The sequence below is a fragment of the Sinocyclocheilus anshuiensis genome, unplaced genomic scaffold (assembly GCF_001515605.1).
Source record: "Sinocyclocheilus anshuiensis isolate Anshui unplaced genomic scaffold, SAMN03320099.WGS_v1.1 scaffold1534, whole genome shotgun sequence".
Taxonomy (NCBI): domain Eukaryota; kingdom Metazoa; phylum Chordata; class Actinopteri; order Cypriniformes; family Cyprinidae; genus Sinocyclocheilus; species Sinocyclocheilus anshuiensis.
Window position 1 is genome coordinate 381,377 of NW_015544232.1, and position 12,637 is coordinate 394,013.

General features: G+C 37.7%; 1 protein-coding gene across 1 annotated transcript in view; it reads right to left on the reverse strand.

Moving 5' to 3' along the window:
* kif6 (kinesin family member 6) overlaps nucleotides 1–12,637 on the reverse strand; it is a 185,736-nt gene that overhangs the window by 111,034 nt on the left and 62,065 nt on the right. The window contains exons 7-8 of the mRNA XM_016498319.1: nucleotides 2,679–2,885; nucleotides 1,879–2,020 (exon numbers count right to left, since the gene is read on the reverse strand). Coding sequence (XP_016353805.1) covers nucleotides 1,879–2,020; nucleotides 2,679–2,885 — 349 coding nt within the window. The remainder of the gene's footprint in view (nucleotides 1–1,878; nucleotides 2,021–2,678; nucleotides 2,886–12,637) is intronic.

The window sequence follows — 12,637 nt, forward strand, 5'->3', positions numbered from 1 at the left end:
TGTTTTTGCTTCAGATTTTGAAATTATACAGTCTAATAAAAATCAAACATTGCACATGTATTGTTTTTTTTTTCCAATTCATGATTAAAATGCAGTGGCTGCTTCTAATTTCAAATGGTTATGAAAAATCAAGGTGCAACACACAGTTAAGAATATGCAAATGTTATTTTATGTGTGATTTTTCAATTTCTGTGCCTGAACATACTACAAACATAACCTAACGCATAATTTCATTCATCTTTGTGCTATAGGCCTATATGTAATTGTGCTATTACTTGTAATTTGTTCATTTGTTTTTATTTACTGGCTGTCACTTGTCTTTAATAATGTTTAAACTTTATATTTATGTTTATTTTTGGCTAGTGATTTTTGCTGTGGTATCAAAATAGAAATAGAGAATTGTAAAATCTAATTGGTATCTAAAATATTGGTGTCATATAAGCTTATTTATTAGAATACAAGATAAGATCAAAAACAATGATAACAGCAACTATTTAATTTTTTTGTGGCAGGGCCAGTGAAAATGTTGGCAGGGCAAGTAAAAATTTGAACCACAAAATCCTTAGCGTTGTTCCCTGCTATGTGTACTGTGCTAGACTAACTGAGACTTGTCACAGCAGTTGTATACTGTTGCTGTCTTGTTGGTCTGATTGTTTTTATTGTTCGCCTCATTTGTAAGTTGCTTTGGATAAAAGCATCTGCTAAATGATTAAATGTAAATGTAATGTAAATGAGTACCAGGAGACAACTTGGAGACTTGGAGTTGCCTTGTGGATGAGAAGGTGATGACTAGGAGATTGTTCGTGGAATCGCAGGTGAGTATCAAAAGGTAGGTGTCAATGTAAGAGACCCCATCTCTAGAGGAATTTGGGAAGTACAAAATGCTGTGCGTGTTATGATGCAGATGCCCTGCAATATGATGCAGGGTACTTTAAAAGATACTTAAGCAGCTGGTATTTCTGAAGCTTTTCAAATATACCGTTTCACTCTTAGAACTTTGTTGGGTGATATACCCATGCTTTTGGAACAGCTGTTTGTTATTCCAAGCAGCAACAAACACAAAAAATGTGGCAGGTAATTAAGCTGCATTAACTGGCAATTCTGTGAAGAAATTAAAAACCTGAATATGGGTTACCATGAATTTACAGTGAAACATAACAGCACTAGCTACCATGTGCAAAATATGGTGAATATTTGGTGAAGAGCCTAAGAGTACTTCGAAAAAGTAGGGTTCTTAGTCAATTTTAAATTACTGAAAAATATTATAAATGAAAATGAAGATCTACATTCTGTAGGTATTAACTTAAGGATTCAGGGCAATTTATCTCTAGCCCTTAGGGTTCCAGAGTTATGATCCAAAAGCTAAATTGCTTTATTATAGTGCTACTTAGTGTCGGATGCGTGTCTGTGTGCCTGAGCATCCTGCCAAGTTTGGGGTGTCTATGATTTTCGATCTCTGAAGGTGTAGTCACAGACAAAAAAAGGTCCTTTGCATACTGTCGATAGTACATTGATGCATGAAGCACAGCTCACACAGAAGTCACTGTCTGTTTGCATTTCGTGGGGAAATTTTTTGCATTTATGCAAAATTCCAGATTGAGTGGAACCAGCTGCCTACCATTTAAAAAAAATACATTTAACAGGATATTTTTTAAAGAAATAAAGTCAGATGATAATGTCAGACTTACCAGAGCAGGATCCAGTTCTTCATTGAGCAAAGCATCATTCTTAATAAAAGCCACTCTCTGAGCAAAACGACAGGTGGATATAGACTCCTGACAAAAAAGAGAGAGAGTGATGTGAAGATTTCAAACAAATGCATTGTCTTTTGTGCACAAAAAAGAGATGAGGTTAAAAGAGAGGTTAAGAGATGTACACCAGTGTTCCTCCTCTCCACAGACACAGCAGCGATCATGGTGGTCATACAGTTACCACCCAAACTGTCTCTAAGCACAGAGGTCATCATGGAATTGCGGTAAGGGATGTGGGATCTATTCTTCTCCGACAGGGCTATGATGACCTAAACCAGACAGCAAATAAAGCCCACCAAATTGTGGCTTCAGTAATATTATTAAAACTCATTTTAAAATCCAGAAGAGTAATATCAATATAAACAAAGGTTTATATTCAAAATTATTTAAATTAAAATTATTTTTTCAATATATTTCAAATCATAATTATTGAGTGCACTATGGAGATTTGGGTAAAAATTAACAATTTCATTACTGAGCAAGTACATGGAAAAACTGTGTTCAAAACGGCATTCTCGTATTACCCCAATTCTCTATAAGCTTAAAATAATGATTTATATTTTGAACAGCTAGATCAGACTTGGCAGGAAATTTAATGTTTGCACTGTTTGTCCTTGTATGTTTATATGTACATTATATTCTAGAACAGAAAAAGTCTGGCTACTATGGTGGCACATATGCTACTTGCTCAGAGTCAGATTACATTTTTCATATATGTGCTGATCTGTACTGATATGGTAACCAAAAGCAACTATGAATAAACCTCAAATTTATCAGCATAAAAGAGCTGAAAGCACAACATAAAACATTTCTGAAAGTAACTTGGAATTCCATGTTTCAACCACATGGTTAGAGAGGGCAAAATTCCATAGTGCACCTTAAAAAAAAATACAACAAAAACCTCTGTAACAAAGAAAGTCCTCTGACCTGCTCCAAGTAGTGCAGAGAGAGGTTAATATATTTTGCTTCTGTTAGGATCTGACCACCCACACCTGACTTTCCCACTCTTTCAGACCCAGCCAGATCCACCAGGTGCAACTTGGAGCACCGCACCATGGCTGAACCCAGCTCTTTGCTGCACAGGTGAATGGTAAAGATGCAGTGAGACCGTGTAGAAGCCTGGTTAATGGGAGTCTACATAAAGATGGAAACATAGAAAAGAGATGACTTATGAGTCAAATGAACTGCCATTACAGCAAATAACAATAACATGGTCTATTAACATTGAACATATACTGTATGTCTTCAGTAAGTCAAACAATTTTTAAAACTATTCATCCCAATTTTCATACGTTAATAACAGGTATAATCACACATGTGGAAACTCAAGATGATTAACAGCAACAAATAATACTCCCAAACTAAATTTTTGTTAGAGTTACGGATAAAATAGAAAACAGATTTGTGCTTGTATCAACATTTTCTGCCTAACCCAGCATCTGCGTCAAAGTCCAACATGTTTGATTAGTGTCTCGTAAACATGGTGACTTTCGAGTGGTTTATTTTCCGAAGCTAGTAATACACTGTGATGGACAGAGTGAAACATGGAATAACTAATTAGGATACACTTATTAATGAGATGAGTAAAAGATGAGAATGTGAGCTGAAGACCTGAATCTCTTACACTAAGAGCTAGTAAAATGTTACACGTTATCATTCTGCTGTTAAACTCCCAGGTTCTCCAAACAGCTCCTCTTCATGCTTCAGATCAGTGCCCTACACTCTGAGAGACTGTCAGGCACCAAGGCTCCTTCCAAGACCTGTTCACTCTCCTCAGACTTTGAATCACCCACACATGCATTCACTCAGCTCGCTAACCAGAAATGCTACTAATACTTTCACACACAAACACACACTCTGTCTAGTCTCACATGTGCACTCTAAAGACAGCTCTGCTGCAATTAGTATTTTTTCTTCCTGCTGTGTTGGAAAACCTACCTCTGGAATAACTATTAATGGACATTTTCGAGTGCTGTGCAACTATTTAAGTGAATTAGCAATGCATCACCCCTGAAGAAGCAAATAAATGTTAAACATTAATTTTTTTTTTTTTTTACAGATGTAAAATGTAAAAACAGATATATATGATGAATATTTAAACATAGGCAGCTAGACCACATCTGGACACAACTTTATCTCAGAACTTTTGTGATAAGTTGCATAATTATAGCTTCTAACACATCAAAAAGTTTAAAAAATAAACAGAATCTCATTTCTTTTCTCAGCTGGACCATTTTTCTCAATAACACCATGAAGTAATGTTTAACAGGAGAGATTTCTTGTTTAAAATCAAAATGGACCTCTCATAAAACTGCATGTGGGTGACCACAATGCTTACATTGTGGTCACAGAGTCAGCAATCAGAAACAGCTCCATGGGGTGATTCATACCACAAAGGACTTTCAGTTGTAGTATTGCAAATTTTGAAATATTTGAGACAACGTGTATTACAAATTATTTCAAGATGAAAATGCAGATTATGGGTTTTAAGGCTTTGTATTATATGCCTATCCCTACTTTTATTTATTAGTCATTGTATAAGTAAGAATGGGGTTGAACGGATCATAGTTGATCCGTGAACTGTACGGACCAGGACCCACGGTTTGGCACGCATGTGATTTGTGGATTAAATGCATCATAGAGTTTAATTTTATCATTTGTATGTGTTTTGTTTAGCCAATTTACACATTCAAGTGATGTTAAACCATGCCAGTGAAAGAACAGGTGAAAGAAAACTCGATTCGGTACTCCTGCTCTTTTTTTCTGTGCACACAGCCACACACACAGAGGCGCGTTTTAGACAGTGCATGAACACAGAGTTGATTCCTCTTTCGCATCTCTTTGCATCCAAAACAGACACACACAAATAAAATACCCATCTCAGCAATTATTCTCGTAAACGCAGTTGGTTATGTCTTAAGTGAACGAAAACAGCTCAGAAAGAAAGCAGATGTGTATCATTATATTGGATTTGCACATCAGGCCTAAAAGGGATAGCAGCCTATAATTACCTGCTGCTGTCTGTATCTGAGACCTTATTTTGTAATTTTGGCTGCGTTTAGAATTGGCATTAACATGTGATCACTGTGATCCGATCAAGCAGATCGGATCATCAGTCAATCAAGACACGGCGCATTTATACTTGGCAACATCAAGTGACTTCTCTATCTGGATAACCGATCGGATCTCTCTTTCCCATGCAATATTTAAATAAGTCCTACACCGGACGCGAGCGGCGCGACGCAACAAAATACCATAGAACACATTATAATCAGTGATGCTGTCTACACTGGATGCGGCAAATCCCAGACAGTAAACTGTTGCTTTGTTCTGTTTATGACGTACTGACACAAAAGTTCAAATGATTTGCAACGGTCCCTTTGTCGTGTCCAGTGTAAACAGCCTCACGCTGTTGCGGCGTGGCGTGACAACTGCAGGTGCGTGATAATTCAGATATGTGTGAATTCAGGTTCTGTTGTTGCTCTGTTTCCTTCTGACAATTCGGGAGAGAGGGGGCAGGGTTTTGTGTGACGTCAACCTGCGAATGCAGACACGATGGCTGGATTGCATTTACATTACACTGAGATACGATCACAATGCGTCCTCGACCATCTCTGGACCAGGACATGCTGATCGTATAACATTCCGATCAGAAGCACGTTTACACTTGTCTTTTCAATGTGTATGTGGACAACATCCGGCAGGTCACATGTTAATGTGAAGTGTAAATGCAGCCTTTTTAATATTGTGTTTATCTATGCTTGTAATTTGTGTATTTGGTTTTATTTAGTTTATTTAATTTATTTTACTGACTGTTTCACTTACCTTTAATCATGTTTTAACTTTCTTAGTTAGGCTAGTAGTTTTCATGCATTGTGCATTGAAGAAGTACTTAAAGTGTGCTTTAAGTAATAAAATGGAAAGCAAAGTTACATTTACATTTACATTTAGTCATTTAGCAGACGCTTTTATCCAAAGTGCCTTACAAATGAGGACAATGGAAGCAATCAAAATCAACAAAAGAGCAATGATATACAAGTGCTATAACAAGTCTCAGTTAGCTTAACGCAGTACACGTAGCAAGTTTTTTTTTTAAATAATATAATAAATAACAAGAAAACAGATAGAATAGAAAAAGAATAGAGCAAGCTAGTGTTAGAGGTCTTTTTGCTTTTGTTAATTGTATAATAAATGTAAAGAAAACCGATAGAATACAAAAAGATTAGAAAGCAAGTGTTAGTTTTTTTTGTTTTTTTTTTAAAGAAAACAAGCAGCAAATGAATAGAGTGCAAATCTAAAAGAGACAAGTGTTTTTTTTTAAAGAATAGAATTAGAATAGAGAGTGCTAGAGTTAGAGGGTCAAATAAAGATGGAAGAGATGTGTTTTTAGCCGATTCTTGAAGATGGCTAAGGACTCAGCTGCACGGATTGAGTTGGGCAGGTCATTCCACCAGGAGGGAACATTTAATTTAAAAGTCCGTAAAAGTGATTTTATGCTTCTTTGGGATGGCCCAATAAAGTGACGTTCACTTGCAGAAAGCAAGCTTCTAGAGGGCACATAAGTCTGAAGTAATGAATTTAGGTAAAGGGGTGCAGAGCCAGTGGTGGTTCCCTTTCATGGGAACTTCGAACTGCGTCCTCTAGGGGTCGCTATGGGGTACGCCTCGTCATGACCCGTGTCTGAAGCATACATTGAAAAAACACCAACTCGTTGGCCGGCGAAGAAATGTCTGTTAGACAAGCTGAGATGCGAGTCGCTATCGTCGGATCATCAGGATGGAATGAGAGGTAGAGTTGAGTGTCATCAGCATAGAAGTGGTATGAAAAGCCATGTTTCTAAATGACAGAACCTAATGATGCCATGTAGACAGAGAAGAGAAGTGGTCCAAGAACTGAGCCCTGAGGCACCCCAGTAGTTAGATGTTGCGACTTGGACACCTCACCTCCCCAAGATACTTTGAAGGACCTATCTGATAGGTAAGACTCAAAGTTACACTGATATAAGTATTTATTTTTTTCTTGCTGATCCGAAAAATGATCCGATCTGTGGCTCAAGACCCACAATGTGATCCGAATCGTGAGTTTTGTGATCTGTTGAACCACTAATGACAAAACATTGGATTTTGGGTTACATATCCCCAAGGCAACATAGTGTTAATTTTGTCAGACATTTTTAAATTAGTCTTAGTCCTGGTGTCAAATGTACTTTTTAGTTATTATCATATTTAGTCAACCTTGTCCTTTTTTTGTTTAGTCAAGTTGTAGTCGACTAAATGTCTGAGCTTTTTAGTCTAATTTTAGTCCATCTTTGAGGCCATCTTTGAAACGTCTCTCGGGTATGCAAGTGCAGCTCAATGGGAAAATATAAAATTCTCCAAAACTGTTCCCCAAGTTGATGATTAAATTTCATATTTGAAATCTGACAACCGTTTCATTAATGTTGTTTCTTTTGCTCAAATAGCGCTAAAAAGCTTATTTTTCAGGCTAGACCAGACAATGTGCATGCGCAGTCCTAAGTGCACATCTCAGAACGCTGACTGCTTCTATAGCAACCGGGACTTCTAACGGCAGCTGCAGTGATGCAATGACTTTACCGATTAGCGATTGGTTCTTTTACTCAAAAGGCGGGGCTTCCTTCGATAAAGCAGCCATATTGAGTGTTTAATTTTCCCCTATTCAAAACTATACGAGTGACACGTCTTGGGTATTCTATAGTCTTTGTTTTAGTCAATGAAAACTTTGTCACATTTTCCTCATACTGTATAATATTAAACTGAGATATATATATATATATATATTTTTTTTTTTTTTCTCAAAATTATAATTGAAAAGGTTACTCATTTGAGAAACATTTGCCTACATTATGAAAACTGGCAAAAACAACAAAAATATTTTAACAGAAAAATTCCTAATAGTAATTCCAAATTGCAATAATAGCCGCTTTTTCACTATCGGGCCGAACAGTTCTAAGAACTGTCAGGTACGGTTCCAGTTGTAATTGATAATACAAATGATGCAGTAGGACTTGCGTTTACTGCCCTAATAAACTCTTTTGGAGTCAAGCAAAACGTCACCGGGCCCACTCATCGTTTTAATCATACGCTAGATTTAATTATATCGCATGGAATTGATCTTACTGATATAGATATCGTACCTCAAAGTGATGATGTTACTGACCATTTCCTTGATCGTGCATGCTGCATATTACTGATGTTAACTATAAGGCTCCGTGTTATCATCCGGGCAGAACTATTGTTCCAGCCACCAAAGACAGATTCACAAATAACCTGCCTGATTTATCTCAACTGCTCTGTGTACCCATAAATACACATGAACTAGATGAAAATGACTAGCAAGCGCTATACAAATAAACTTGAATTGAATTGAATTAATTCCATGTGAGCCTGGTACGGCGCGGCATGATTACAAACTGTTCTCGGCCTGGAATTCTCAGGATGGTTACACAACCATGCTGAGCCATGCTGGTAGAGTGTGTGTGTGACGTCGCCACTCTGTTGCCTGGCTACCAGTTTCTCCACAGCTGGCTAAGCGGAAACGCGCTATTTGATCAAACAGCCAAGTATACAGCTACGCTACGTTCAATATAAAAAAATTATGTCCGAGACAGTTTGGTCTGTGGAGGAAACATTTGCGCTTATTAATATTATACCCGTAGTCGCCTTCTGTTTATTTTATTTTTCGCGTCAAGATTTGTGTCCTTTTTTCTGTTATTTAACAAAGTAAATATCAGATAAAAAAGGAGTCCCAAAAACATAAATATCTGATCATCGTCCATATCGCTGTTTACATTACACTTGCGTTACCAAGGCAATGACTGTCACATTTGTATTACATTCCAAAGAGCTCCGTTATCAGCACCACAGTGGAAAATGAAACCGTATCCGTGCTGACTGGCCCAGATCGGCATGGAATGGAATGGTTAAGCAAAGGGAACCATTTGGCCTGATGTTCATGTTTCTCTATTAACCCTCTGGGGTCGACGAACGTGCCGGTGTGTTTTGGGGCCGAAATGAACTTAAATTACTCTGTCATTTTTGATTGTACAGATAAGAGCAATACATCATTCGAATCTGTAAAAGGTCTACTTTTATTTGTATATATTCATAATAACAACAGAGCGCTGTGCTTTTGTAAAATAAAGAAAACAAACAGGGTGTGCTTTCTGCCGTCTCGGTCTCCGCAAACTTCTTTCTCAAACGCGTCACTAAAATGAACCAAAACTCAGTGAATACCGAACACACAGACATGAGAAACATATCTATAGAAAGCTTGAAGTGTCTACTTTTAAATGAAAAAGTCATGTCATGCTCATGTCAAAAACAAATATTCTGTGATAAAGTAATCTGTATGAAACCAACGAGAGGCCCAGTCTTTCCCGTCTGAGCTCATTAGCTGTAATGTGATCACGCCCACGCGGAGCGTGCGCTATTCATATGGTAATCATTAGGGGTGTAAGAAAATATTGATATTATCGATATGGCGATACTGTATCGATTCTCAAAAACGGAATATCGATATTTAAAAAAAAAAATCATACAAGATTCATGGCAGTTGTTTAGTTTTGAGTTTATATCCTGACCGCTAGATAGCAGCCTTCTTCTCTGAACTTAAACAGACAGGAAATACTAGCATTAGGGCACGCCACTAATGTTAGCGTTAATATAGTTTGCTGCTAGTAATGGAGGATGAAAGAATTGTTCCAGTTCCTGTTTCGGTGTACAAAGCTGAAGTGTGGCGTCATTTGGGCTTTTAACGTCCACCCTGGGACTGTGGCGCGGGGGGCGCCTCGGTTCCGCGTCCCGTCTGAAGAGCCTTCGTGCAGGGTGCGACGGGCAGTAGGGTCGCCGCAATGCTGCAGCTTTCACTCGTGGTGGGGGCGTTTTGTGCAGTTGGGGCGGTGCTCGCGTTGCGGTCTCGGCGATTCCATGCGGAACATAAATACAAACTGAAAAACCTGTGAAATCCAAGTTGAAAGGTTCTGAGAATGCTCAACATCTGTATTTATTTTATTGTTTTAAATCCTGCAAGCACTTTATTTTTCACTGATATTAAGCAGATGTAATTATTTTGTTCAGATCAAATGTTATGACATTGTATGTTTAACTTAACTTTACAAACAAACTGTGAACTTTTAAAGCAGGGTCTAAAAATATATATGGTCTTTTTATAAAATACATTTTATACATATTATACAATTAAATAAAGGATCCTTTAATTTTCCCCCTTTACTCGTACTACACAAAAAGTGGTTGGTAACACTTTACTTGAAGGGGTGTGCATAAGACTGACATGACACCTTCATAATCATGACATGACACATGTCATGAATATGAAGGAGGTTTTATGCATGGTTCAATAACATTGAATGTCACAGGGACTGATTATTGCAAATGCAGATCCCACTGTGTTCTGGTTTGCAATTATCAAATTGCTAGAGTTTTGAGAATGCACCGGACGTGGAGGACTATAATGCAGTAAGAGCTCATTCAAATACTGAGGTGCTAAACCATTCAGGGCTTTGTAAGTAATAAGCAAGATTTTAAAATCTATACCATGTTTAATAGGTAGCCAGTGCAGTGTTGACAGAACCGGGCTAATATGGTCATACTTCCTGGTTCTAGTAAGAACTCTAGCTGCTGCATTTTGGACCAGCTGGAGTTTGTTTATTAAGCGTGCAGAACAACCACCCAATAAAGCATTACAATAATCTAACCTTGAAGTCATGAATGCATTAATTAACATTTCTGCATTTGACACTGAGAGCAAAGGTCATAATTTAGATATATTTTTAAGCTGAAAAAATGCGTTTTTACAAATGCTAGAAACATGACTTTGAAAGGAAAGATTGCTATCAAATACACCTAGGTTCCTAACTGATGACGAAAAATTGACAGCACAGCCTTCAAGTGTTAGACAGTGTTCTAGATTATTACATGAGGTTTTTGGTTCGATAATTAACACCCGTTTGTTTTTTTTCAGAATTTAGCAGTAGGAAATTACTAGTCATCCCGTTTTTTTATATCAGCTATGCATTCTGTTAGTTTTGCGAATTGGTATGTTTTGTCCGGGTTGTGAAGAAATGTAGAGCTAAGTGTAGAGCTTCCTGATGATATCTCCCAAGGGTAGCATGTAAAGTGTGGAAAAACAACGGTCCTAGTACTGAGCTTTGTGGTACTCCATACTGCACTTGTGATCTATATGATACCTCTTAATTCACTGATACAAATTGATGGCAGTCAGATAAGTATGATTTGAACCATGCTAATGTGTGGTCGATAGTGTCGAACGCAGCGCTAAGATCCAATAGCACTAATAGAGAGATACAACCACAATCAGATGATAAGAGCAGGTCATTTGTAACTCTAATGAGAGCAGTCTCAGTACTATGATACGGTCTAAATCCTGACTGCAAATCCTCACAGATAGCATTTTTCTCTAAGAAGGAATATAATTGCGAGGATACTACCTTTTCTAGTATCTTGGACAGAAAAGGGAGATATGAGATCAGTCTGTAATTAACTAGTTCTTTGGGGTCAAGTTGAGTTTTTTTTATGAGAGGCTTAATAACAGCCAGTTTGAAGGTTTTGGGGACATATCCTAAAGTAAGGTAGTTTATAAAGTGATTACTGCTGTACTGTTGTGAAATGTCAACACCTGTTGATGCTTTATTTTTCTTTAATTTAGCCACTGTATTGAATAAAAAGCTGGGGTTATGTTTGTGAGTATTAAATCTAGCGTATGATTTCGACAATGAGTAGGTCTCATTCAGAATGTCTATGAATGCTGATCCCAATGCATCTTTTTCATTATCAACATGGATATTAAAATCACCAACAATTAAAACTTTATCTGCAGCCAGTACTAACTCGGATATAAAATCAGCAAATTCTTTAATAAAGTCTGTATGGTGCCCTGGTGGCCTGTATACAGTAGCCAGTACAAACATCACAAAGGATTTATCATTAACACTTGTTTTTCTGGATAATGTTATATGAAGCACCATTACTTCAAACGAGTTACATTTGAAGCCCGCCCTCTCAGAAATACTGAAAATATTGTTATAAGTTGTAGCAACACCTCCCCCTTTACCTTTTGGACGTGGCTCATGTTTACAACAGTAATCTTGGGGTGGAAGACTCGAAAATAATGTAATCATCAGGTTTTAGCCAGGTTTCTGTCAAACAGAGCAATCTAGGTTATGATCAGTGATCATATCATTTACAAAAAGTGCTTTCGTAGAAAGGGACCTGATATTCAATAAGCCAAGCTTTATCATTTGTTTATCCGTATTACATCTGTTTTTTATTTGTTGAACATCAATTAAATTGTTACTCTTAAATTGGTTTAGACATTTTTTGTATTTTCTAGTTCAGGAAACAGACACTGTCTCTATAGTGTGATATCTAGGTGAAAAGGTATCTATGTGCTGAGAATTAACTGATTTCTGTGACGTGAGGCGGCTAGCAGACGGTCGGTTTAGCCAGTCTGTCTGCTTCCTGACCTGGGCCCCAGTTAGTCAAGTACAAACTCTAAGACTATGTGCCATATTTCTAGAGAGAAGAGCGGCGCCACCCCAGGAGGGATGAAGACTATCTCTTTTCAGGTCAGGTCTGCCCCAAACACTCGTCCAATTGTCTATGAAACCCATGTTATTCCTGCGGGCACCATTGAGCCATTCTCATAATCCAGCCATTGAGTGATGACAGTCTGCTATGTATCTCATCACCACGGTAAGCAAGGAGGGGACCAGAGCATATTACAGTGTCTGACATTGTACTTGCAAGTTCACACACCTCTTTAATGTTATTTTTAGTGATCTCCGACTGCCGAAGTCGAACATCATTAGCGCCGGCGTGAATAACAAT